The 26,776-nt window shown below is 49.3% G+C and overlaps 5 protein-coding genes across 5 annotated transcripts; 3 read left to right on the top strand and 2 right to left on the bottom strand.

The window, feature by feature from the left end:
• The first annotated feature begins 53 nt into the window (after nt 1-53).
• LOC128731126 (eIF-2-alpha kinase activator GCN1) lies at nt 54-8,764 on the top strand. The gene is made up of 5 exons (XM_053824223.1): nt 54-68; nt 200-302; nt 476-1,446; nt 1,528-2,786; nt 2,892-8,764. The coding sequence occupies exons 1-5, from the start codon at nt 54-56 to the stop codon at nt 8,524-8,526; spliced, it is 7,983 nt and encodes a 2,660-aa protein (XP_053680198.1). The 3' UTR covers nt 8,527-8,764.
• A 418-nt stretch (nt 8,765-9,182) lies between these two features.
• LOC128730834 (fatty-acid amide hydrolase 2-B) lies at nt 9,183-17,152 on the bottom strand. The gene is made up of 3 exons (XM_053823915.1): nt 16,970-17,152; nt 9,810-11,283; nt 9,183-9,734 (listed from the first exon to the last, which is right to left on the bottom strand). The coding sequence occupies exons 1-3, from the start codon at nt 17,086-17,088 to the stop codon at nt 9,645-9,647; spliced, it is 1,683 nt and encodes a 560-aa protein (XP_053679890.1). The 5' UTR covers nt 17,089-17,152; the 3' UTR covers nt 9,183-9,644.
• Nucleotides 17,153-17,873: 721 nt separating this feature from the next.
• Nucleotides 17,874-20,219, top strand: LOC128720589 (uncharacterized). The gene is made up of 2 exons (XM_053814265.1): nt 17,874-19,157; nt 19,228-20,219. Exons 1-2 carry the CDS (start codon nt 17,874-17,876, stop codon nt 20,095-20,097), a joined length of 2,154 nt encoding a protein of 717 aa, XP_053670240.1. The 3' UTR covers nt 20,098-20,219.
• A 180-nt stretch (nt 20,220-20,399) lies between these two features.
• On the bottom strand, nt 20,400-21,806 carry LOC128730637 (AP-2 complex subunit sigma). The gene is made up of 2 exons (XM_053823713.1): nt 21,667-21,806; nt 20,400-21,551 (listed from the first exon to the last, which is right to left on the bottom strand). Exons 1-2 carry the CDS (start codon nt 21,667-21,669, stop codon nt 21,126-21,128), a joined length of 429 nt encoding a protein of 142 aa, XP_053679688.1. The 5' UTR covers nt 21,670-21,806; the 3' UTR covers nt 20,400-21,125.
• A 367-nt stretch (nt 21,807-22,173) lies between these two features.
• Nucleotides 22,174-23,405, top strand: LOC128722906 (isopentenyl-diphosphate Delta-isomerase 1). The gene is made up of 3 exons (XM_053816631.1): nt 22,174-22,503; nt 22,729-22,875; nt 22,946-23,405. Exons 1-3 carry the CDS (start codon nt 22,228-22,230, stop codon nt 23,249-23,251), a joined length of 729 nt encoding a protein of 242 aa, XP_053672606.1. The 5' UTR covers nt 22,174-22,227; the 3' UTR covers nt 23,252-23,405.
• The last annotated feature ends 3,371 nt before the right edge of the window (nt 23,406-26,776 follow it).

The raw sequence follows: 26,776 nt of genomic DNA, 5'->3' as shown, positions 1-26,776 counted from the left end.
GTGCATTTTCGTGAGGATTGGCGTACTGAAAATTACGAAATTATTGGGTGAAAATGGCTGATGGAGAGGTAAATAGTAGCTTGAACGGTTCACAGAAATTATCTGACAAGAGCGTCGTATCCACAAACGCCTATATGTGGATCTTTCACTCATCTTTCCATCGCTACTTCTTCGCCGACTATATGTTTGCTCTTTACAGCTTGCTAAGGCCCTCAAAGACTTGCCGAACCGAGTGCTGAACGTGCCAGTCGAAGAACGGCCAGAATTGATTCGGAATGTGATCGCCGTTTTGCCAAACGCAGGTAATCCTAGTGCCGTGACGTGTGCTATTTACATCACAAGACCGGTACGAGCATCGTCCGAGACCGTCTGTGATTCGTGTCAATCTAACCTCAACTTGGCATTATCTCTCTCGCTCGATGTATGAGACAGGTTGTGAAATCATGTTTTGACCATGTTTCCCGTCTGTCCCCAGGTATCAACGCTACTATCGTGCGAGGAATATGCAAAGTGATCGGCACGACACTCACCAAATACAAAGATGCCGAATCGCAATCGCTCGTGAAAGAATTGCTGGTCGCGGTGTTAAAGCAGCATCCCGATCTCACGTATGAACACTTCAATGCCGTACTGAAAGCGTTGCTCACGAAGGACCTGGCTTCGTCACCCCCGATAAAAGGTGCCCAAGCGGCAGTATTGGCACTGGGATGGGCCAATCTGATTGCTCTCCACGCGGACCACGAGACGGCCGTGGGGAAGAAGGAGTTCCCAAAGCTACTCGAGGTCCAGGCGGGCCTGTACCAGCTGTCGTTAACGTCGGGTGTGCAAAAGATATCCGATAAATCGTTCAGTTTCCTGCAAGATTTCTACTCGAGCAATGATGAACTCGCCCCGCGGTATTTCGACAGACTTCTGGCGTTTGAACCGTCGAGTGGCGTGATCGTGATGCTTTGCACAATCCTTAGGTATTTACGGCTGAAACATGATAAAGTAGAACTACTGGAACAGCACAAGACAAAGCTTTTGGATCACCTAGTAAAGGGACTGATAACGGTCAAGACGAAGCCACACGCGAGCGACATCGTCGCTTGTTCCATCCTGCTGAAGGCTATATCGAATGATGAGCTCCGCACGGTCGTCGTTCCGGCGCTGCAGCGATCAATGCTACGGTCGGCGGAAGTGATTCTTCGTGCGGTTGGTGCAATAGTTGACGAAATCGAGCTCGATATAAGTGACTATGCGTTGGACTTGGGCAAACCGCTGGTGCAAAATCTAGCTTCGAAGGAAGAAACTGTCCGACTGGAAGCAGTTGAATCGTTAAAGCAAGTCGCGCTAAAATGCAGTGCCCCCAATGCGGTGGAAGCTTTGCTCAAGGAAGTGTTCGCCGTTCTGAACGGTTCCGGAGGAAAGATTACCGTTGCTGAGCTCAGGATAAACCTTTTGCAGGTATGCCCCCATTAGCGTGCATTCACAAATAAACTAGTTACCTATACGAACTTGTGCAACATTAAACATTCCACCTTGTAGGGCGCCGGTAATCTGAGCTACAACCAAATCGCTCCTCAGAAGATTCAAACCATTCTGCCCGCCGCTTGTGAACACTTTTCGAAAGTGATCGAGTCCGAAATCCAGGAGAAGGTTGTCTGCCATGCACTGGAAATGTTCGGACTCTGGACCGTGAACCATCGTGGAGATATTCCGTCAAAAATTGTGCAACTTTTCAAGAAAGGTCTCGACGCGAAAGCGCAACCCATCCGGACCAGCTACCTGCAATGGTTCCTGTCCTGTCTGTACGATGGCAAGCTGCCAAGCGGTAGCGATTTTACCGCAACCCTGTCGAAGATCGTCGAACGTGCCGCGCAAAACCCAACGCAGACACCGGTCGTCTCGGAGGGAGTAGGAGCGGCCTGCATTTTGCTGCTGACGAATGCGACCGTTTCCGAGAATCTGAAAGACTTCTGGAACATCGTGCTCGATGCGAACAAGTCACCGTTCCTGAGCGAGCGATTCCTCTCGACGACCAACGCCGAAACACGGTGCTACGTGATGGTAATCTGTGAGCAGCTGTTGATAAACCACCGGAACGAACTTAAAGGTGGAGGCTCACTGGAGCCTCTGATCCGGGCGGCTATCGTGTGCGCAATGTCCCCGCAGGCAAAGGTTCGCCGGTACTGTCTTCCACTGATGGCCAAGATCGTGAACAGTACGGATGGTGTGCTGCTGGCGAAAGATTTGCTCTCCGAGCTTACGCGCTATGTAGAGAGCGTCAAGATCCTGTGCGAGGGAGAACCGAATGACGACAGCTTTGCACCAGGCCAAGCTCTCGTCGACGTCGTGTGGACCATTTCTGGTGTGGAGCGAGTGGGTAATCCAGACGGTCAAACACTGGCGCTTAGTGCACTCCTTTGCTCACATCATCCGGCAGCTGCTTCAATCAAGCCAGACCTGTGGGAATGTATTCTGGAGAGGTACGGCTTGAATGGGAAGCAATTTATCGCGCTCAACACGACCCAAATCGAGGAAGTGTTCTTTAGCGGGTATAAAGCAACGACCATGTTTGAGAATACCCTTGCGACACTGTCTCGCATAAGTCCAGAGGTGATACTGTCCGTGTTGGTAAAGAATGTGACCGACCTGCTAAACAACTCGCGTATGTCGAACGTGACTGATGAGGAGTACTTTACTTATTTGACACCAGACGGGGAACTGTATGATAAGAGTGTTATTCCAAACAACGATGAGCAGGTTCAGACTGCTCATTTGAAACGAGAAAACAAAGCATACAGGTAAGGGAAACAGTTAAATTATACCTCCGCTCCTTATAAGTTGCAGCTTGGCGCGTGCATATTCGATATTTATGCATCGTTGTCATTGGATTGTTTGTTTTTCAGTTATAAAGAACAACTGGAAGAGTTGCAGCTTCGCCGCGAACTGGAAGAGAAGCAGCGCAAGGAAGGCAAATGGAAACCGCCACAGTTGACACCGAAGCAAAAAGAGGTGATCGACAAACAACGAGAAAAGGAGAATGCGATCAAAGATCGACTGCGTTCGCTACAAGACACGATCACGAAACTGATATCGCAGATTGAAGGAGCCGCCAAGGGTACCCCGAAGCAGTTGCCATTGTTCTTCCCCGCACTGCTACCCTCGATCCTGCGCGTTTTTTCATCGCCCCTGGCAGCGCCCGCTATGGTGAAGCTGTACTTCCGCCTCAAAGACATCTGCTTCGGTGAGCAGCGCGTAGAGCTCGGGCGGGACATAGCGATCGCGACGATCCGCATGAGTAAGCCGCATTGTGATCTAGAAGAGAGCTGGTGCACGACAAACATGCTGGAACTGACCAGTGACATTCTCGTGTCGCTGTACGACGAAACGATCGATATGTACAACGTGCACCGGGAAGAGGATGCCAGCAAGCACTACCTCTTGGATGCGCCAGCTTTCAGCTATACGTTCGAGTTTCTGAAACGTGCGCTCATGCTTCCTGAGGCGAAAAAAGATGAAAGCCTGCTGATCAACGGCGTGCAAATAATCGCCTACCATGCGCAGCTGAAGGGCGACACGGTCGATGGCAAGGACCTTGGAGACGTGTACCATCCGGCTTATATGCCCAGATTGGAGATGTTGCGCTTGCTGTTACGACTGATCCAACAGCATAGGGGCCGCGTGCAGACGCAAGCCGTTGCCGCCCTGCTAGATGTAGCTGAGAGCTGTTCCGGACGGGAATACACGGCCCGTGCCGGTCAGCAAGAAATCGAAGCTCTGCTGGTTGCGTTGCAAGAGGACCTAGATGCGGTGCGAGATGTGTCGCTGCGCGCCCTTGCCATCATGATCGACGTGTTGCCTTCCATTGCGGACGATTACGAGCTTGGATTGCGCTTAACGCGTCGCTTGTGGGTTGCGAAGCACGATCTCTCGCCGGATGTAAAGCAGCTTGCAACGGGCATCTGGTTGGACGGGGGCTACGACCTACCGATCGTGATGGCCGATGAGCTGATGAAGGACATCATCCATCCCGAACTGTGCATCCAGAAAGCTGCCGCTTCCGCACTGGTATCCATCCTTGTCGAGGACTCGTCCACGATCGAGGGCGTTGTGGAGCAACTGCTCGAGATCTACCGCGAAAAGGTGGTAATGATTCCGGCCAAGCTAGACCAGTTCGATCGCGAGGTCGAACCGGCCATCGATCCTTGGGGCCCGAGACGCGGTGTTGCAATCGCCCTCGGTGGTATCTCGCCCTTCCTTACGCCCGAGCTCGTCAAGAGCGTGATCCAGTTTATGGTGCGGTTTGGCTTGCGCGATCGCCAGGAGATCGTCCACAAGGAAATGTTGGCAGCGTCGCTTGCGATCGTGGAGCACCACGGAAAAGACAGCGTCACGTACCTACTGCCTACGTTCGAGTACTTCCTCGACAAGGCCCCAAGCAAGGGCGCGTACGATAACATCCGCCAGGCAGTGGTTATTCTGATGGGTTCGCTAGCGCGCCATCTTGATCGTGAGGACGAGCGCATCCAACCGATCATCGATCGGCTGCTGGCGGCTTTGGAGACGCCATCGCAGCAGGTACAGGAAGCGGTCGCCAATTGTATACCCCATCTGATTCCGGCCGCCAAAGACAAGGCGGAAATCGTGAAGAAGTTGTTGCAACAGCTGGTCAAATCGGAGAAGTACGGTGTGCGACGTGGTGCCGCATACGGCATCGCCGGAGTAGTCAAGGGGCTCGGAATCCTGTCGCTCAAACAGCTAGATATTATGGCCAAGCTGACGCATTACATTCAAGACAAAAAGAATTACAAGTCCCGCGAGGGGGCGCTGTTTGCGTTTGAAATGTTGTGCAGCACGCTGGGTCGCCTGTTTGAGCCGTATATCGTGCACGTACTACCCCATTTGCTCCAGTGCTTTGGCGACTCCTCCGTGTACGTACGCCAGGCGGCCGACGAATGTGCCAAGACGGTGATGGCAAAGCTGTCGGCTCACGGGGTTAAACTCGTGCTGCCATCGCTGTTGAACGCCCTCGATGAGGACTCATGGCGCACAAAAACGGCCTCAGTGGAGCTGCTTGGTTCGATGGCGTTCTGCGCACCGAAACAGCTGTCCTCCTGCCTACCCAGCATCGTACCGAAACTAATGGAGGTGTTGGGCGATTCACACATCAAGGTGCAGGAAGCGGGAGCTAACGCACTCCGCGTGATTGGTAGCGTTATCAAGAACCCCGAAATCCAAGCCATCGTCCCAGTGCTGCTAACGGCACTCGAGGATCCATCGAGCAAGACATCGGCCTGTCTGCAGTCACTGCTTGAGACGAAGTTCGTGCACTTTATCGATGCACCTTCGCTTGCGCTTATCATGCCCGTGGTTCAGCGTGCCTTCATGGACCGGTCCACGGAGACGCGCAAGATGGCGGCACAGATCATCGGCAACATGTACTCTCTCACCGATCAAAAGGACCTAACGCCATACTTACCGAACATCATCCCGGGTCTGAAGACATCATTGCTCGATCCGGTTCCGGAAGTGCGTGGCGTGTCAGCCCGTGCCCTTGGTGCCATGGTGCGTGGAATGGGCGAATCATCTTTCGAGGATCTACTACCATGGTTGATGCAAACGCTCACGTCCGAATCGAGTAGTGTCGATCGGTCCGGCGCAGCCCAGGGCCTCTCGGAGGTCGTCGGCGGGCTGGGCGTGGAGAAGCTGCACAAGCTGATGCCGGAGATCATTGCGACGGCGGAGCGAACGGACATAGCACCACACGTGAAGGACGGCTATATTATGATGTTCATCTACATGCCATCGGCGTTCCCGAACGACTTCACGCCCTACATCGGTCAGATCATCAACCCCATCCTGAAGGCGCTCGCCGACGAGAACGAGTACGTGCGTGACACGGCACTGAAGGCGGGTCAGAGAATCGTAAATTTGTATGCCGAATCAGCAATCACGCTGTTGCTGCCGGAACTCGAAAAGGGTCTGTTCGACGACAACTGGCGCATCCGGTACAGCTCGGTGCAGCTGCTGGGTGATCTCTTGTACAAAATCTCGGGCGTTTCGGGCAAGATGACCACGCAGACGGCATCGGAAGACGACAACTTCGGTACGGAACAGAGCCACAAAGCGATCATTCGCAGTCTCGGTGGTGATCGGCGTAACCGCGTGCTCGCCGGTCTGTACATGGGCCGTAGCGACGTGTCACTGATGGTTCGACAAGCGGCCCTCCACGTGTGGAAGGTGGTTGTCACGAACACGCCCCGGACATTGCGTGAAATTTTGCCCACTCTCTTCTCGTTGTTGCTCGGTTGTCTAGCCAGCACGAGCTATGACAAGCGCCAGGTTGCGGCTCGCACGCTTGGCGACTTGGTACGCAAGTTGGGTGAGCGTGTCCTTCCCGAGATTATCCCGATTCTCGAGCGTGGTCTTAGCTCGGACCAAGCTGACCAGCGTCAAGGCGTGTGCATTGGACTCTCAGAAATCATGGCTTCGACCTCGCGGGACATGGTTCTTACGTTCGTCAACAGCCTCGTCCCGACGGTACGCAAAGCGTTGGCCGATCCTCTGCCCGAGGTACGCCACGCCGCGGCCAAGACGTTCGATTCACTGCACACGACGGTGGGCGCACGTGCGCTCGAGGACATTCTACCCTCGATGTTGGAGAGTCTTGCCGATCCAGATCCGGACGTAGCCGAATGGACACTCGACGGTTTGCGCCAGGTGATGGCTATCAAATCGCGCGTCGTGCTGCCGTATCTGATTCCGCAGCTTACGGCCACGCCTGTCAACACGAAGGCACTCTCCATCCTGGCGTCGGTGGCTGGCGAGGCTCTCACAAAATACCTCCCGAAGATCCTGCCGGCTCTGCTGGCGGCACTGGCCGCTGCCCAAGGCACACCCGAGGAGGTCCAAGAGCTTGAGTACTGCCAGGCCGTTATCCTTTCGGTGAGTGATGAGGTCGGAATCCGTACGATCATGGACACGGTTATGGAATCGACCAAATCGGAAACACCGGAAACACGCCGTGCTGCTGCCACACTTCTGTGCGCATTCTGCACGCACTCGCCTGGTGATTACTCACAATACGTACCGCAGCTACTGCGTGGACTGCTGCGTTTGCTGGCTGATGGTGACCGAGATGTGCTGCAACGCTCCTGGGATGCACTGAACGCCGTCACAAAAACCCTCGACTCGGCACAACAGATCGCACACGTCACGGACGTCCGACAGGCGGTCAAGTTCGCCAGCAGCGATCTTCCGAAGGGTGGCGAACTGCCGGGCTTCTGTCTGCCAAAGGGCATAACCCCACTACTGCCCGTGTTCCGTGAGGCCATCCTGAACGGGTTGCCCGAGGAGAAGGAAAACGCTTCCCAAGGACTCGGTGAGGTGATCAAGCTGACATCTCCAACCTCGCTGCAACCGTCGGTGGTTCACATCACCGGACCACTGATTCGCATCCTTGGCGATCGTTTCAACGCCGGTGTGAAGGCGGCCGTACTAGAGACGCTTGCGATCCTGCTGCACAAGGTGGGCATCATGCTGAAGCAGTTCTTGCCTCAACTGCAGACCACCTTCTTGAAGGCACTGCACGATCCCAGTCGCACGGTGCGCATTAAGGCAGGCCACGCTCTTGCTGAGTTGATTGTCATCCACACGCGGCCCGATCCGCTGTTTGTGGAGATGCACAACGGCATCAAGAACACGGACGAATCGGCTGTGCGTGAGACCATGCTGCAGGCGTTGCGAGGTATCGTGACTCCAGCCGGTGATAAGATGACGGAACCGCTGCGTAAACAGATCTACACCACACTGGCCGGTATGCTGGATCATTCGGAGGATGTCAGCCGAACAGCGGCAGCCGGATGTTTCGGGGCGTTGTGTCGTTGGCTAACACCGGAACAGCTCGACGACGCACTGACGAACCACATGCTGAACGAGGACTACGGTGATGACGCCACATTACGGCATGGTCGCACAACCGCGCTTTTCGTGGCACTTAAGGAGTTCCCGAGCGCCATCGTGACCACCCGGTACGAGCCCAAGATCTGCAAGGTGATCAACGGGGCGCTCGTGTCGGATAAGATCCCGGTCGCGTTGAACGGCGTACGGGCAGGTTGTTACCTGCTCCAGTACGGCATGACAGATGCCGGAGCGAAGCTGTCCACCACCGTAATTGCACCGTTCGTTAAGTCGATGAATCACAGCAGCAACGAGGTGAAACAGCTGCTCGCAAAAACTTGCACCTATCTGGCGCGGGTTGTCCCACCCGAGAGGATTGCACCCGAGTATCTCAAGCTCGCCATTCCCATGCTGGTCAACGGAACGAAGGAAAAGAACGGTTACGTGCGGTCCAACTCCGAGGCGGCCCTTGTGCACGTGCTCCGGTTGCGTGACGGTGAGGACTTCCACCAACGCTGTGTCACGCTGCTTGAACCGGGTGCACGTGATTCACTTAACGAGGTTGTCAGTAAGGTCCTGCGTAAGGTGGCCCTCCAAGCGGTCGGTAAGGAGGAGGAGCTGGACGACACGATCCTCACGTGATGGGCGATTGGTGACGAAGAACAAGGAGAAGAAGAACAAGGAGCAGGATCTTGGCGAATGCAACGACCACCGGGGAACGGGGGGAACGGGAACGCTTTGGAGGTTTTTTGCGATGCGTGGTGTCCCCGTTCCTCCCGCACCATCATCCACATCCAGTGGCATCATCATATTATTCGGTTTGTATTATCGCTACTACTACAACTACCACTACCACTAGTACTGTCGTACAATATCAGAATCGGAAAATAAACTCACGCAATCGTGTACCGTACGCTGCTTTTTGTTTCTATTGCTTTACACCGATTGCTTTCGATGCATGCCGGTTGCAGATGTGAAATGGGGTGGAAAGAACGGAGCAGCGGCAGCCTTTGACGTCGAATTCTCGATAAGCCTCCGAGTCGTCCTTGAACTGGCAGAGTAACACTGATATGCGTTATGCTACTTATGCTCTATTTTCCGCTCCATTATGATCTTCGGAGGGGAGGAAAAGGTTACAGATTTAGTTTATCTCCTGTCCTATTCAGTCGCTATCACACACATTGCGCCTTTTGCATAATTTGCGTTGTTCCGCTGAAAATCTTTCTTTCTTTTCGATCAATGGCTTGTGATATTTGAAGAAAAAAGTCTACCCAAACACACCAAAATCGACTCTAGGTTATTAATGATACGTTTATTATACTATATAATATGTCCACTGTTAAACATTCCACGCTTCGTTTTACGTAAACCAACCCCACCTGTCCTCTCGCTAAACATTTATAACAGCCAACTACGCATGCAAACGGATAACTTCATGCGCCTATGAAACATTTGTGGGTGTGTGTCATTATCATCATAAATTCGATACTCCAAAATCGATGAGCCAAACGGAAACAACCAGAACGAGGACCTGCGCCAGGAGCAGATAGTAATCCCGCGCATTTCCGGCCGCTCGATATGGTACACGCACACTCACTCAGGGCGTGCGCACAGGACTCCGAACGAATCAAAACGTCAAACGAAACCCACGGTTACGGAAGTTTGAGTTTATAAGCTCGAAATAATCACAATCGGGATGACGGCTGGGCCGCCGAAGATTTTCGCTAAAAAAAGGACGCTAAAAGAGCGGCTAAGGGTGCTTAAGATGGCGGCACCCAACCACCAAACCGTCGCTCTAGCTCTTTAGCGACGGCGAAGATCAGATGATCCTGGCCCGGAGCGGCCACAACCTGGCGGGAAAAGAACACACACGTGTGAGAGCGAGTTTCAGGTGATTGTGTTTTGTCCAGCAAACGAGCACTTACCTGCACACCGATGGGGAGTTTCTCTCGATCGAACCCGACCATGCAGGAGGCGGCCGGCAATCCGACGGTGTTAAACACCATCATGTACGTCGTGTCGACGAGCTTGTGGAAGATGCGATAGTGCCGGTGGGCCGTGTTCGGGAAGCCAGGATAGATAAACACCCCATCCGTCCCGAGCAGATCGATGAAGTCCTTGCGGAGTTTCTCGGTCTGCCCATCGAGAAAATCGAGCCGGGACTGCGGAATGTAGTGGTTAACGATGTGCTGCATCGGTCCAATCATAACCGACGGCAGATCGGAGTCGGACCGGCCCAACAGATACCGCAACAGTTCGCGCTTGATCGTCGTGTCTGGTTTTCCGTTCGCCTGCGGGCTGTAGATCGTCTCGATGTTGCGCATCCGCAGCATCTTGCAGATCGAGATGTCGAGTGTCCAACGGAGTCGTTTTAAGTGGACACGCTGGGCGTTTAGGTGTGTGGCCACATCCCGAATCGCACGTACAATGTCCGGATCAATGGGACGCGTCAATCCCGATGGACCGTCGTTTTCCATGTAGTAGCATCGAATCGCTCCCGTCTGAACCGGACGGTCTAGTGTAACGGATGCCCCAGCCGGATCACACATCGCACCCAGCAACAGTGGTAGATCCTCGGCATACCGGCACATGGCACCCGGCGTGAAAAAGCTGCCCCAGTTCTCGTCATCACACGACGGATGATGTCCGTACGGAGACACGACGTACGGTGATGGTTTGTGGCCAAATACGCCCGTAAACATGGCCGGAAGTCGAGACGAACCGGCGATATCGGTCGTAACGCCAAGCAGTGATCCTGCGGACGCGATCAAAGCAGCCTCACCTCCCGATGAGCCTCCGGCCGTACGTTGCAGGTTGTACGGGTTGCGGGTCAATCCGGTACACTGATTATACGTCTCCCAGCAGAGACACAACTCGGGAGTGTTGCTCACCAGTAGCACCACACCACCGGCTTGCCGGATCTGCCGCACAACCGGGGCATCTGCCAGAGCGACCTTCTTTTCACGCAACTTCCGGCCAGCCGTGTTACTCATGCCCTCAACGGCAAGACTCTCTTTGATGGAAACGGGCAACCCCAGCAGTGGTTTAGTACGGGCCAGCTCTTGCACCGGTCCCAGACTGCCATCGGCCAGCTGCCGATCGATCTGACGTGCCTCCTCGAGAGCATCCTCGAACCGATCCTCGACGATGGCGTTTAGGAGAGGGTTCACCTGCTGACAGCGATCGATGTACGCCCGCAAAACGTCCTCGCTGCGGACTTCACCCTTGCGGATACGCTCCGCCAACACCGTGGCCGATTGTAGCAGCAGCGGGTTCTCGATCGGGGGCAACTTCCGGCGTGCTATTCGGCCACTCACGCACTGCGAGTACGGCATCACGAACCAGCTGAAAACGCACATGGCTGCCCGCAGCAGCCGGCGAATAGCGTAGCTCATTTGTCTGTTTTCGGGAATGAAAGCGAACAAAGGGGACATTAGTTGAAGGATAACGGAGCACCGTACTGGCATAGTGTCCTTTTTGTGTCCAAGGAAGCAGCAGTAAACGGTTCCATCTATTCCGCCTCTCACATACACTGGGTGCTAATAATAACCATCGGCGCGCGTTAATCAGCGAGCAATAAATCCCTGCCTAATCGAAAGCAAAGGAATTCACACTTAATGCTCGTTCCATAAACCACCCTCGAGTGGTCACACGCGATGGAAGCCCACCGGCTAAGAAGGTGATGATACCACGAATAGCCCACCCAGGAAAAGCCCCTAAGAAGGTAAGATCCGTTTTAACGCTCTAATCTAACGACGCAGTTCGTGACGGTGGCACTAGAAGCGGAAACTATGCATTACTAAGTGAAGATGGTTTTTTTCGAGGTGTAGGTTCTTCTAGACCTCAAGGGTGAGCCTCGTGAGCTGGGGAGTTGTAACCGTATAAACCAGATTCGAGTGTGTTGCGCGGAATGCGATCCATCAAAACCGTGCAGCGCCTAAACGGATGCCTTCCCTTTTTTTTCTTCTTCAAGTACCTTCAAAGGTGGACAATAAATCGCGATTTATTGTAGCACAGCCTACCGTGCGTCAAGATCAACCTTGGCAGCACGAATGGACGGATAACTGAGTGTTCAGAGAGGAAAAGGCCTCACAACATGGTGGCCTATTTTATGGGCAGTTCCACGAGGATCCGTTGCATGTGTCCCATCACGAGCCTACCCGTTTAAAGGACCAACCACTCTTGAGAAATGGTAGCGATATGCATTACTCGTACTTATCATACACTTCACTGCAGGATGCACCTCAAGACGCGATTTTTTTTTCAACGAAACGCAAGCGATCTAATGGGGCGACCTGAATACGATCAGCTGCGAGTGTGGGGCATGCAAGAGAGAAATGTACACGGTGTGCCAGTTGAAAATGGAGAACGAAAGGTGCAAAACAAAAACAAATATTAGTGGCCATTGTCTCGGAACGGGAAGCCGCACGAGACGAGCTGAAATTGCAGCAAAAAACCAGTTTGAGATTGGGGTAATCAGAGGGCACTTTTTGGCGTTACTCGGTTGAGATGGTGTACTTAGGAAAAGGAAAGCACTTGATCGATCTGCCGACTCTCGAGGCTGGTGGATCTTTTTCACAAGCTTACGCACGCACACACACACACACACATACACACGCATACACAGCTGTTCGATCGTAAAGAGGATACCTATGGTTTTATCCTTGGTCCTGGGTATCCTTGTCCTCCGTTAAAATGCACTTTTCGAATGCGTTGTCCAGAGGAGAAAGCGATCCGTTCGCGTACTCAGAAAGTCTGAATGTCGCCGTGTTTCACTGACTCTAGTCTGCATTCACCGATGAGGCGAAGGCACGCACGCACGCCACGAAATGCGCCCGCGAGCTTCGTCGAACGAATGGGCGAATGAGCGCACTGATCACCAGTACCTCGCGCGATCATTGCGGGTTTGATCATGAGGAGCTGGGAGCATGAAAATATGCCGAACCGGTACCGAGAGCTGTACTCGGTCAGGTGAATCGAAACACTCACTGAGAAGATCTCTTCCACGTTCACGCGTTGTTTCGGCGAGCATGGGCGAGAAATCGAGAGATCAAGCGAGCGATCTCCTTCACACCACGGCATGTAGTAATGGGCGATCGAGTGACGTGTGCTGATGAATTACAGCCCATCGTGGAGCCCATCAGGGGTCGAGCTAAATGCATGCGTTCATATCAGGCGGCACCAAACTTCGCCGAAAGAAGCCACATGTGGGAGCAAAAAAAGAAAGAGGACCATCAACAATTATACAGTCTGCAAAAATGGTATGCTATATGTTACACGTGCGAGACAAAAACAACCCACTCGAAGCGATATAACGACTAGAAGGAAACAACCAAACACACACAAAAAACTCCACAATAAGGAGGCAGATGTACGAGGCACATAAACGACGAGCTGTAGGCCACGGTTTTGGTTTCGAATGGCCCAAAAAACCGGTCCCTGGTCGCACTGGCGTCCAAAAATAGCTCTCCCAACTCCTCGTCCCGGCGACCGTGAGCATAAAGTTTGTCGAAAAGTTTCGGCTATGTAAAGTTTTGTAATCTCAACATGACAAGCGTAGTTAGTGAAAAGGTACGATGAAGAAATCAAATCCGGAAGGTGTGATCGCGGCAACGCGGAAGCATAGAATGTGAACAACTTATCAGCGATGCACCTGCGTTGAGTTGCAGGCGAAACAATGCCGGAAAACAAAGGGGTTAAATCGGATATCGCAAAGATCGCAGTAACACGGTACGGGCGGTTCTCAACATTCTACGTTTAGAAGCAGACTCTTCACAGCTAAAAGTCCACACTTAGGTAACTGAAATGGGAGATGACGCTTTCAACGCGAACGAAACGAAAACCCGCCGCTTTTAGGAACAAAAGAGCGAAAAGCTTGGGGTTTTAAAAGCCTGATAGCTCTACCGATACGCCTTTATGCAGATGACCGGAGTTCGCAGCCAGTTGCGACATTATCGGCATTTCTTTGAAGTGTGCTTGTTTTTTAATGCATTAACGATATGGTAAGTTCTGCGAGTGGAGGGATTTTTGATTTCAAAATCAGACACCTGGACTCACAAAAACCAGTCGCGACTGATAGATTATTGTCCTGCTGTAGTTTCCAATGCCATTTTCTTCGCTCAAAACAGGTAGAAAATCGAACTCAAAATGTATCCAAAATAGAGGAATTTCCGGTGAGGGCGGTTTCGCAACGGATAACTAAGGAATTACCAACATCGCTGATACGATGGAAAACAAACAAACACGAAACTTTTGCCTCGTAATTTCGCGTTTGGGAACGTTCAGCCCATCGATCTCGTAATTTCAACGGCCTTTCGCTCGGGATCGACAAGCACCCTAATGCGATCGTGGCCTCGGTAGGACGTGTTGCAATCGCACCGAAAGTCGACGCTCCTTTTCCCCCGAAAGCTCAACCCAAAACCGGCCCTCCGTCGACCGCAAAGCTCTTCGGAAGCTGCCATACCGACGAATCGAACCGCGTTGATTGATAATCCGCTGTCACACGTTTGCAGACAATCTGCCTTCTTTCCAGGTCAGAATACGAACGCGAGATCGTTCATCATGCAGGGTTGTTCCATCGGCAGGTGACTTTCGTGGGTTAACCAGCTTTTGGTTCGCCTGAGCGTTGTTGTGCTTTCTGCATGAATGGCGTTTCATAATCATCGCCATTTGCGAGTGTGGTTGGTCCCACGTTGCGGTGCGAAATTGGAGAGGGAAAAACTATGGTGTCCGTGCAAATAAGAAGAAACCAACCCCCCCATGGAACTCGAAAAGGGCGCAACAGTGAGCCCTCGCGAGAAGGCAAAACCATGCAAACCGTGAGCTACCTTATCCTATTTGTCTGTGTAATGACACCGGCAACGGGCGTACGAGTATCCTGCCCTGTCAAGGTCAGACAAACTCTCAACCGAGTCCTTTCGAGGGCTTATGCAATGGATCGAACCTCGCGATTCCCTGTGAAAGTTACCCCCATTGAAATAGCGTGCCAAACAAAACGGTAACCATGGGGTTCGGTTTGCTATCAAACAAAACGACCAAAACATACAATCAGATCGTCTCTACGGATGACCACGCTGGATGGAGTTTTGGGACTAGCAATTAATCGTACATAAAGCAACGTAATCGCTACACAAACTCCTCGCATTTCTCTCACCAGACGATTTTATATGAGGTATTAAACGCACCAAATGACCTTAGGCTCGATACATGTGAGACGGAATTGGCACTAAAAAGAAGTGTGCCATAAAATTTGAATAGAAAACTCCCCGCAAGGAGATGCCGATTCCAATTAAGTCGTTCATCTTCATGAATGCCGCTTAAAGATGGATGCTCGCCGATCGTTTTTAATGCGATTCGTGTGACAAACCAGTTAAAATTTGCATGGGGACCTCTTCCAACAGCTTCCACGTTGGACAGTTGGAATATCTGATATAAAACAACAATACCAATTCTTCACCCCTGGCAAAGAAAAACCAGCTGCGGCTGATTTAGAAAAAAAACACACACACCCACATCTCCCAGCCCTAAAGCACCAGACCAGATTTGTGTCAATATCAAGTTGCCACGTTCCATTCGTCTGCCGTCGAGTTGGTGGCAAGATAAATGCTTAATTTGTTTGCCACTTAACCGTATCGCATTGACAAGATCTTTACTGGCCGGAAGTGGAGCCGCGTGCTCTTGTGGCTTCTTATAAGGTGCCTCTGTCTATTCGGTGTTCCCTGCGACATACTCTTCTATTCTGGGCTGGCGGAATAGTGCAGCAAGCGCATCCAATACGAACGAACGTGGGGAACATTTTTAATGCAATTCGCAATTGCTACTCCCCGGGGTTTCATCTGCATTATGGGTTTTCGAAGGATTTTTTTATGCGAATGAAATAGGAAAAAAACCAGTCTTGCACATGTGCACGTCATCGAGCGAGACGCGGCACGAGTAGATAATTATTTGCTTTGCACTTCAATAAAACGCATCAAAAAAGAGTACATCTCGCAAATGCGTCGTCGGTCCGTTCGCATCGTGCGAAAATTGCACCTTGGTGGCGTGGGCTAGTGCATCTTCTTGTGAATGCATTTTAGAAAACCTATACTAGAAGTTTCAGCTATTCATGATTCTATTCCTAAGTGGTATAAAGTTCATTGGGGAAAATTTCAAAAGCGGTAATAGAACGTTGCAGAACCTCAACTGACCCGTCCTAACTAAAATTTTCTGTCTCATTCTAGCTCCCTCTATCTCTTTCGCGTCTACCCCAACAATAACCGTGCACACGTCCTAATGTTTGCCGGAACGCGATCGATAAAAGCACGGACGCATTGGGCGGCGTTGTTTGTTTTGGGCACGATTGGCAGCGGTTGCACATTTTTTTGTTGCTTTCTTTTTGTCTTCTCGCCACGACCCTCAACAACCCTTTATCCATTAATTTTGTGGCCATTCGGAAGCGGCACAATTGCGGAAATCGGGATCGATATTTCCAGCAGTAGTCTGCGAGAGTGTGGCACTATTTTTCGGTGCTAAATTATGTGGATTCAGTTGCGGTGGTGTGCTATTTTCGGCAAGGACCCAACCTAAGCGCGGTGTTTTGTGTGCGTCTTGCGAAACAATTTCACTACCTCGTCTACTTTCACTCCTTAATGGTATTCAACTACTGATACGCTTCACCGGAGCCATCGGCCATCGGGAGGTCAGCGTACACGCGCGCTAATTATTCTGGTGGGGTTCGAACCTGTACCGCACAAGCAAGGGAATATTTTTTAAACCACATTAACCACAACAAACCATTCGTAAAGAGGGTGCAATGGGGGTGGGGGAGGGGAGGGTGTGACGGCGTTTTGGGGTGGACTGTCGGCCGATACGGACCGGACGGACCGTATAACTTCTACACTCCATGCGGTGATTGCACAGGTGAGCGAAATGAGAGAAAGCTCAACACGGTTAAAATTGGGGGTGGCTCAATGGGGGATGATACGTATCGAAGCTTGTACCCAGCATCCTTGATGACTGTGCATGCGATGTGCAAAAAAAAGCTTGTATTGCAACAACACACGAGCAGAGGAATCCGCGAAAAAACGCACACAACATACGCACTTACTGGTTGCATTCTCGAACCACTTTACGGTAGCACTTGGCGTAAATGAGCCGCAGGAATTCCACCAACCCCTTCAACGGCGAGCTCAGCGCCGTCGATGATGATTCCGGTTTCATTTTCATCACAAACAGTGTCCGCGCACACACGAAACTCTTCTGGGTTACGGTTGTCTCGGGATGCACATTTAATACTGATCGCCCCTTGTGAATCGAACCGTCGCTGAACGCGGTCGCACGAAAAATCGAATCCAACGCAAGGGTTGAGCTTTTTATGTGTATTTTGGTTTCTCGACCAACCCCTCTGTGACCGGCGAAACTGATGCCCAAGAAACCGAAAAAAAGCTTCACGAACTGCATCAGAAAGCTCATTTTTTTCGAATCACGTTGAACTTGAAAGAGAACATGCTTAAATTATTTACCGATAATAATTATGCACTTCACCGACATTTGGATGTTTTAAATGAATTTGAATATTCTAAAATGTTGTCGATTGTTTAAAATCTAGAGTTATGTTCAACATTCAATAATAAAGCCGTAAGTTCGGTTATCATTTGAAAATTTTGTGTGGCTTATACATACTGTGTCATTTTAGCCAAATCAATCATATTTACTTAAATCATCCATATATTCACGATTGCAGCGTTATTATGTTTGCTTGAGATGCCTTCGTTAAAGCTACCATCTAGACGCAAGTCGTACACATATCCCATTTAAACGTAGGTTAACAACGGTTTGTTTACGATTAACTGACACCCGGTTTGACAGCTTGCATTTGTTGTGTGTATTTTAACTGCTTTTGTTTTCTCACAGCGGTGCTGTTTTATGTTTCCTTTACCTTATTTTATATTGATTCATTTGCTTTAAAAATAACATAAAAGTATCGGTGAGGCACCTACGAGCACCATGTGATGAGTGATTCGGATGAAACAGATGTTTTGCTGGAGATACCACCGGATTTCTTCAACTGTGCATCTCCCGTTACGCAGACGCCGCGCTCTCCTGCCAACTGTGTATGCGACGCCGTGGATTGCTCATCCTATGCGTCCTTTGCACAGCGCAGCTGTGGGAACGCTATGGTAGGAATAGAAAATTATGCGATGGCAACTGGCTCGGCTGCGGAACGAACGGAGCATTATGTTGCGTCGACATCGTTCAAACACCACGAACATCAGGAGTCGAAGAAGGAACAGTACATGTTACACGAGATAGATCGGTTCCTGCAGGATGACGAGCATCATAAGCCGCAACAGCAGAAGCATGCACATATGATGCAACACAACGGTGCTCGCAGTCCTAATGGATCGTTGATCGATGTAAACAGTATGTCGATAAACGATTACCCATCGCTGACTGCGAATGATTTCAATGGGCTTGCCAAATCAGCCTCTTCCTGTGGTCCCGTACCGCAAAAACCTCCGCGAAATGTACACGGCGGAATGTCAGTTAAATCCACCAAAAACGGACAACTGCTTAATTTAAACGATATATGGCATACGACCGGCGGCCAACTGGACTACTCGAAGGCACTACAAGAGGAACATCTGCGGCGACAACACTGCGAGCGGCAAATCCAGTCATTGCGCATGAAGTTGCTCGAATTTGAGGAGAAAATATCCGTTGCTCTATCGGTGGACAAAGAAAAGGTGTTCATTATCGACAATCTCGAGCAAGAAACGGCGCGTCTCACAGCTCTGATTCGGAAAATGGAGTTGGCGCACATCGAAACGCACGAAAAACTGATGGCGGACAATGTGGAGACAAAGAACAAAAACCTTTTTCTCGAGAAAAAACTGGCGGATGCTTTGATTCTTGTGCAGAAGCTAGAGCACAAACGAGATATCTTGGAGACAAAGGTAGAACACCTTGCTACTGCGAACCAAGACGTGAACGACGTACACCGGAAGCAGATGGAAGACCTACAGATACGTCTCGCTAACAGCTGCGAAAACGAACGTCAGCTTAGAGCTCAGTTGGGAAAGCAACGCAAGGCAAACGATGAAATAAGTGAAGAGTTGCAAGTAGAAAAACAGAAGCTAGCGGACAGTGTACGGTTAAGAGCGGATTTTTGCGCACTGAAGACCAAATCGGACAGTCTAAGCAAACGATTCGCTGATGTCACGCGCGAGAATGGAACTTTGCAGGATCAAACGAAACACATGAAGGAACAAATTGCCGTTTATCAAGAGGAATCGGTAAGTAATCGTTTTAGTTGAGGATACATGATCTCTCTTTTCCATATTGACCAATGTCTGTTGCTTGCAGAAAATGCGTTTAAAGGAATTAGAAATACAACGGCATTCACTGAAAAAATCCTATCAATCACAGCTGGATGATGTCGTGTCCGATAAGTTGAAGGAACTTCAAAAGCAACTAACCACTGCCAAAGAAGACCTCAAGGAAGAGTTCAAGAAGAAAGAGCGCAACGTAACGGATCGAGCGAAACGACAGATCGAGCTGATCGATCAGAAACGCGAGGAAGAAGTTCGCTTGTTAACTGAACGGTACAATGAACAAGAATCACTGTACCGGCTGCAGCTAGCTAACTCGGCTAAGCGCATCCATGAACTGGAAGATAAGTTGCGTGCGATCCAGAGTCGACGTGCGGACATAGCCGAACAGCTGCACTCGATCATGGAAAATCAATGGAAGCAGGCACTAGATGTCCTGATGAGTCCCGGGCAACAGAGTGGCTTCAACAATGGTAATAACTATCCGGCAAGCGATACCAAATCAGGGAAATTTAATCGAATAACACTGGAACAAGTCGATAAAGATCGGTTAGACGGAGTGCGTACGTTGACAAACGCGGTTGTGGATGATAACGATTCTGTCTACCGCACACCGGTATCCCAGACCATCAATCGACGGTCGACTGAATCGATTGTGCCCAGCTTCCCAAAGGAATTGCTGCACAACTACATCGAGCTGCTACTGCAAAAATCACCGAATGATCTCAAACGTTTGGGGGAGGTACTTTCAAGTTGCCGGAAGCAATCCGAGAAAGATACGGAAAATCGCATTCCCAACGACACGCCATCTAATACGATGAGTAAATCGGCTTCAGCAACCACCCTCAACCAGGCGGGTCTTTCGGGGAAATCTTCCACCAAAACTCCCAGACCTTGGAAATGAAACTAATGTTGAGCATCATTGTTTTGAGCTGTATTTGAATAGTTTAATTTAGTGTAGATAGCTTCACACGACAGAAGTTAGACAAGTGTGCCTTTTCCAGAAGTATGGTTAATGTAAGGCTAACATGAAACTAGGCAGCAGAAAACAAAAAATACAATATATAATGATTGTACAACAGGTTTATCTAGTTTTAGCACGATATTAATCTCGAATCTTGCAATAAAATGACTAGGTTTTAACACTCCAACAGCAAAAATGTTTCGGATGTGCGTTTCGAAATGGTAAGGAAAATTATAGTTCTTTTCGTTTATTCGATTACTACGCAATGCAGATCATTTTCGATAATATATCATAATAGTTATATTACTATAATATTTCCCTTATTTCTCTTTATAGTTAATGCTTTCAATTAATTTAAACCATTACTTTTGGTGAGTTTCGTGCAGCATGCACCACGCGTTGGTTGCCGCAAGACCATCGTCTGGTTTTGATTCTGTTCCTAGCAATAACCGGTGACTGGACACCACCCTAGGAGTGAACCGAAGCTTTCCCTCGGTATTCTTTACACGAATATTGTAGTTGTATGAATATGTGTAATGGATGTCTGCTCCCGCGAGGCGTTTATCATACAGGTTGATTAGCGTTCGAGTGGCGTTCGCTCCGCCGTGTAGTGAGTGTATGTAGCGGCGATAGGGATGATACCCCTACCACCGAGCTAACGCTGAACAGATTAGCGTGGAAACGGGGGCAGCTTTTATGAAGCGGTTCCCTCAAATATGGCATACACGAGTTGTTCGACAACATCCGTCCTTGGCCAAAACTTAAACGTCTTTTGGAATGCTGCTGTCAGTTCTGAAGATGCATTTTTGTGCCACCGAGCTACTTGTTTTGTTAATCGATCTTGCCCTTGCGTAACGGTAGCGTCTCCGCCGTTGTGGTTCCACGTCCACAAAGAATTAAATAGCCGGACGAGGAGAAGTAGCGGTCAACAATTAATACCTATGAGCGGCATCGCGGACGATACAGCTTTACTCTAGCGAGTTCAACGTCAACAACTGTTTGAGGACCTTCGTCTGGGACGTTTCGCGAATTTCGCCCGCCAGAAACATCTCGTCCACTACTGTGTACACCTTATAGAAGTTAAACACCAGGTCCAGCTCGCATACATTGTGGAAGTACTCGTTCAGAACCTCGACAAAGTTGTGAATTGCTTCTAGATAGCATAGATTATTGTCGTTCACGTCAACGCAGATGCAAAAGTACAGACCCGCATAACGACGGTACACGATCTTGAAGTTCCGGAACTCGACAAAATTTGTGTGTTTCGCGTCCCGTACCGTCACCACGGCGTGCACTTCTTCGATTAGCTTTTGCTTTTCGTCATCGTCAAAGTTCATGTACCATTTTGCAAGCCGCGTTTTTCCAGCGCGATTCTGTATCAAAATGAAGCGAATCTGCGAACGAAAAGATGTGGGTGGAAAACGGAAGTTTGTTATCGGTCAAGTGATACAGCAGCCCGAATGAGTACGTGTTGTTAGAAGGGACTCCCTGTTTGTTTGCAAATCTTACCATCGTGAATGTTGACTCGTTTAAGCCTGCACGTGTAGCGGTGAAAAGGGGAAAGTCAACACGCGCTGCGCCAACTAATTTACGAAAACACCTTAATTGAAATGCTGTAAGAAATATTCCTCAATTTGATGAGATTGATTACAACCAATTTTTTCGTTCCATCTACTTGACGTCAAAGGTGAAGATTGTCAGCTTTCACCAAGAGGCCTTTTGTGACACTTGCGCCAAAAGGCTTTCAACGCACTAACAACGTAAAAACAATGAAAAATAGAAGCACAAATAGTTTTAGAGATCTTCTTTCGAGGTAGCGAAAGAGAATACATTTTTTTATAATGTAGTATATAAGGTACTCTGCCCAATTCTTTACGTAACGATCGATAATTTAAGTGAGGAGCAAAAACAAACTGGCATATTTGACAGTAGTTTACGTGGAGTTCGTGTTGTTTATTACTTGCTGATAGGAGCGCTGTAGTCGGTATATTTTCATTTTAAACTTAGTTCGGCCGCTGAAAAGATACCATTACCAGCAGTGAAGTGCTTCCCGTTGATCCAGGAAAAAAAATGTTTTCTCAAATATTCCGATCGGCTATAAAATTAGCTCCTAACGCCCGGGCAAATTCAAATATTGCAACAGCTAGCTCCGCCAAGCTGCAAGAACTGGCACTGGAAGAAAAATGTATCCTGGTTGATGAACACGATCGAGCTTTAGGAAGTGCTTCGAAGCGAGACTGCCATCGCGTGGATCCCGAGGGCAACATTCCATTGCACCGAGCGTTTAGTGTGTTTCTCTTCAACAATGCCGGTGATATGCTGCTGCAGCGTAGATCCATCCACAAGGTATGTATGGCATGGAGCATGATCGACCGATCGTGCCACTTTCTCCCACAGCACGTTGTGTGAGGATGTAGCACTCTACATGTATCTTTCCTTACGTCATGGTCTGAGATGCGCATGAATAATTCAAACGTTTCCAAAATGTGTCGTCCCATTGCTATGTTGATAATTCGCGCCTCAATGTGGTAACATTTCCATTACAACGACCGACATCGTTCCCTTGGATAGATTACTTTTCCCGATTGTTACACCAACGCATGCTGCAGTCATCCGCTGTATGAGTTTGAAGGTGAACGGGAAGAGCTAAATGCCCTTGGCATTCGGCGTGCTGCCCAGCGTAGATTGAACTTCGAACTCGGCATCCCAATGGCACAGGTAATGATAAAAATGCAGCAGGCATCGTGTCTATTTGAAACTAAGAACACTCTGTACAACTTATTTGTAGGTGCGACCGGAAAATTTTCATTACCTCACCCGCATTCACTATGCAGATCGTGGTGATGGAACCTGGGGTGAACACGAAATCGACTACATTCTGTTCCTGCAGAAAGACGTCGATCTCAAGCCAAACGATTCCGAAGTCAGCGAGGTTCGATACATTTCCCGGAAGGAACTAACTGAGACGATCAGTACTCTTGATGCACCTTTGACGCCCTGGTTCCGACTAATTCTACAACACCGGCTGCGAGTTTGGTGGGATAATTTACATCGAATCCAAAAATATGAAAACAAAAAAATCGAACGATTCTAGATGGCACAACGATACCAAATGGAGCATTATCATGCTAACCGACCGTCATACGGTTTTCAAAAGTTAACCCTATAAAAAATATAGTAAATGTTGTTCGGTTTAAGGGATATTTATGGTGAACAGGAACTTTATACAGAAAGTTTGTAACGTAATAATTGTTTTTATTGATGAACTGGAAGCTAATACGAACCTTTTCTTATAAAACTACAAAATATCAACCTGAAGTTAGTTATTTGCATCCGAATTTGAAAATTAAGCTGCAATGAAAATATTTTAACGTTTTTACGGCATGAACGACAGGAATGGCAACGCGACAGGAATGAACTTAATTTCCGCAGGACAATACCTATTAGTCATGGTAGCATATGTTGTTTGCCTCAAACTGAATAAATTTAGCGAAGTTAAGGCATTAGCAGACCACTTTTTTTCGTAAGCGTGTCAAAAAAAAAATAACTCATTAAAGGGCAAGATTAGTCATCAATGAACGATAAATCGATGTGATTCATTTCGCTTTATCAACCGATTTGGAACGAAAAAGTAACTCATTAGCCCGTTGATCAGCCTGCACGGTTGTTTACGGTCTGTGGACGAAAAGCCCATCGCCAAAGCTCAACAACACCGCGAGCAAAAACCGGTGCAGCCCCCACCATCAACGCGACTCCGATGCGAAATGTTACGACTCCTTCGAGCGACCGTTCACTCCGCGCGTGGTTTCGGCTCATTTTTCTTGCTCTTTCTCAGCTGCTCTAGCGTAAGTTTATCGTTCGTACGCACCGCTGAACCAACGAAAGCGCCGCAGAAACCGGAGAACGGCAAGATCCGCTGGCTGGTACAGCCAGTTGCCCACGAAAACCCGCCCGAAGCGGACACGTACAGGCTGCGTGCAAACGACGGAAGGCCTAAACGCCACGATCGGACCGTTTTGCGTGCCGTTTGTGTTGCACGGTTGGCGAGAAGTTGAACGTGCCTGACGCTCGGGTCACGCATGCGAGTTTCGCGCTTTCGTGTGGGTGGGCCCAAGGCATAACACGCACTGCACTCCGAAGGGCTGCTGCTGCACGCGATAGTGCCGCTACGAATTGCATGCAAATTTGGATGGCGCAAAGTGGTGCTGTGTTCGATGGTGACTGCTAAATAGCAACGCGTTAGTGATAAAAAAAAAAACCGAGAACGACGCTCGTGTTATCGCCATTAGAGAAGCTAAAGTGAAGCGAAAACACTGCCGTCGTTGCATAGTACATCACCGAAACTAGAACCCTCACCGGTCCACGACCTTGCCGTAAAAAGCCCAAAGTTCCCGAAAAGCTCAAAACCGGTTACAACCGTGCTGGCTCAACCGTAACACCACTGCAACGACAGCAGCGAACGCGCAAGAAGCAGAACAGTGCGTTATACTTGCACCGACGACCGTGGAAAGTTGGTGAAAAGGAAAGTCTGTTTACTCGTCGGTCTTGAGGCTTTTATGCACCGTTTCGGCGTGGTAAGTAGAACAGGCACGTAGCCCGCAGCAGGGTAGAATACGAGAGTAAAACCGGGCAGCCTGACGCTCTACGGTCCAGTCATTTTCCCCGTTGCTGTGGCGTTTTTTTTCGTCCCCATCCGCGATCGCACGATCGCAAAGAAGGTGGCTGAACAAAAGTTGAAAAGAAGCCCTTTACGGTCGAGGTGGTTTGCCGTAGCAACAGGAAGGACGTGTACGTTGGGGCTTCTCTCTCCGTAAGCTCAAGTCGATGCTCTCTGCAACATCGATCAGGGTTCGTGGCTTGATTCCTTTTTGTATTGAGTTTATGCACTGCCGCGGAGCTTCGCCTCGTCGATCGCCGGAAAAGCTGCTCCACCGACTGAGCTGACTACGACGACGATGCCGGTGGCATCGCAATCGGGCTCGATGCAATAGAAAGTGAGCGCTCCGTTGTTATCCGGATGATTTGTGTTTACTCGCAACTTTTACTTTTCTCAGCCCCACCGGTGAGGGTGCCACCGGAACCGGGGCAGTTTTATCGTTGCTTTTGTTGACTTTTTGCCACCCAAACGCGTGTGGAGCTCGAGGTCAGTAAAGTTGACCAAAACCCTCCCACAGCTTTCGCCTAATTATTTTCCTACCGACCCATTTGGCTACCACGCGTTGGTTTGATACTCACATTGCAATTGGATTTATTTGTGCAACTCTTTACGAATTCAAACACCCCATTCGGTCTAAATACGTCATGGCCGTCTGCTGCATTCGTGCTACTTGATATTCATGCTTCATGCTAGACGTTGTTGCAACGTTATTCGTGAGACGGAATCGATATCATTTTTCGCAACACCAGGGAGCGTTCGCTACAGGGGCATAAAGAGAGCGAAAGAGTGAGCCCCTTTTGGGGAGTGTTTTATTTCAGCAAAAAACTACAATTCGTAGGGTGCAACCCAGACCGCAAAGCTGGGGGTGCATTTTTAACGCAAGTGCATTTTTCTCTTACAATTTAGAGCTCGCTTTAGCTCTCTCTCTTTTTCTTTCTACTTGTGCTTCCCTTTGGCAATGGAATGCATTAGAAACATCGATTTTGGCCCATGTTTAGCATCAATTTGATTCTAGCAAAAGCTACTTCAACTCAGCATCCATGTGTGCAGAAAGGAGACAATCCTCATGTTTTTAACACCTTGCGTGCCAAGCGTTTTTTTAGGAAAGTGCACAAAATGCCACGATTCAAGCGATTCTTGCTTATACGTCAGAGCCTCGGTTGCACTGGCTCTAATTCTTAACGTTCTACGTTTGTGATGAATTTTTGGTTTTCTTTGCATTCATTCGTATTTTTATTCGGTCACAAATGCGATAAGTGAGAATAATAGCTGTTCTAAATATTCAAAAATTGCATTTTAAAATGATGCGTATTTGCCGTAACCCAAAAATGGGTGACATGGCGTTTTGTAAAAATTTACATCACCCACTTTTTGGGTGATGTGGCACTCAAGGTGTTAAAGAAGCGTGACATTTAAGCTTCACTCGTGCCCGATTCTGTACCAACTCCACTAACAGCTTAGCCTCACGAGCTGGAAAACGGCAGCACCTAGCGAGCGACATGAACGGGCAGCCTTTATGCAGCCTTCGTTGATACCATAAGCCCATTCGCCAGTCGCCAGACTGCCGTTGAGGTCTAGCCAGATGAAGAAAAAACTGTACGAAAGGCGTGAACCACTGTCGCAAGAGTACATAATGGTTGGGATTGTCAGAAACCCGTTTGGTGCACCAGCCGTTGTTTCAACAACCAGAACAAGTTCACCCGAGACGCTGACGTGCTTCGACGAGAGAACGGATTTTGGAATGGAAGTAAGCGGAATAAAATCCATTTTACTTTTTTACTCTCCATAAAACAACAGCAGCTTCGATTCTGACAATAGGTTCAGCTGTACTGTTGATGGAGCTTTCGTTTGTATCTTCATGAAGGTGATATGGCGTATCGATATTTTTCATCGATATTCTTGCCCTAGACCCTGAAGTTGTAACATGCGAGCGCCTTTATTTTCTTTCCAAAATTACCCATT

The sequence above is a fragment of the Anopheles nili genome, chromosome 2 (genome assembly GCF_943737925.1).
Source record: "Anopheles nili chromosome 2, idAnoNiliSN_F5_01, whole genome shotgun sequence".
NCBI lineage: Eukaryota > Metazoa > Arthropoda > Insecta > Diptera > Culicidae > Anopheles > Anopheles nili.
Note: the sequence above shows the minus strand (reverse complement) of the source record. Positions and strands in the feature narration are given on the sequence as shown.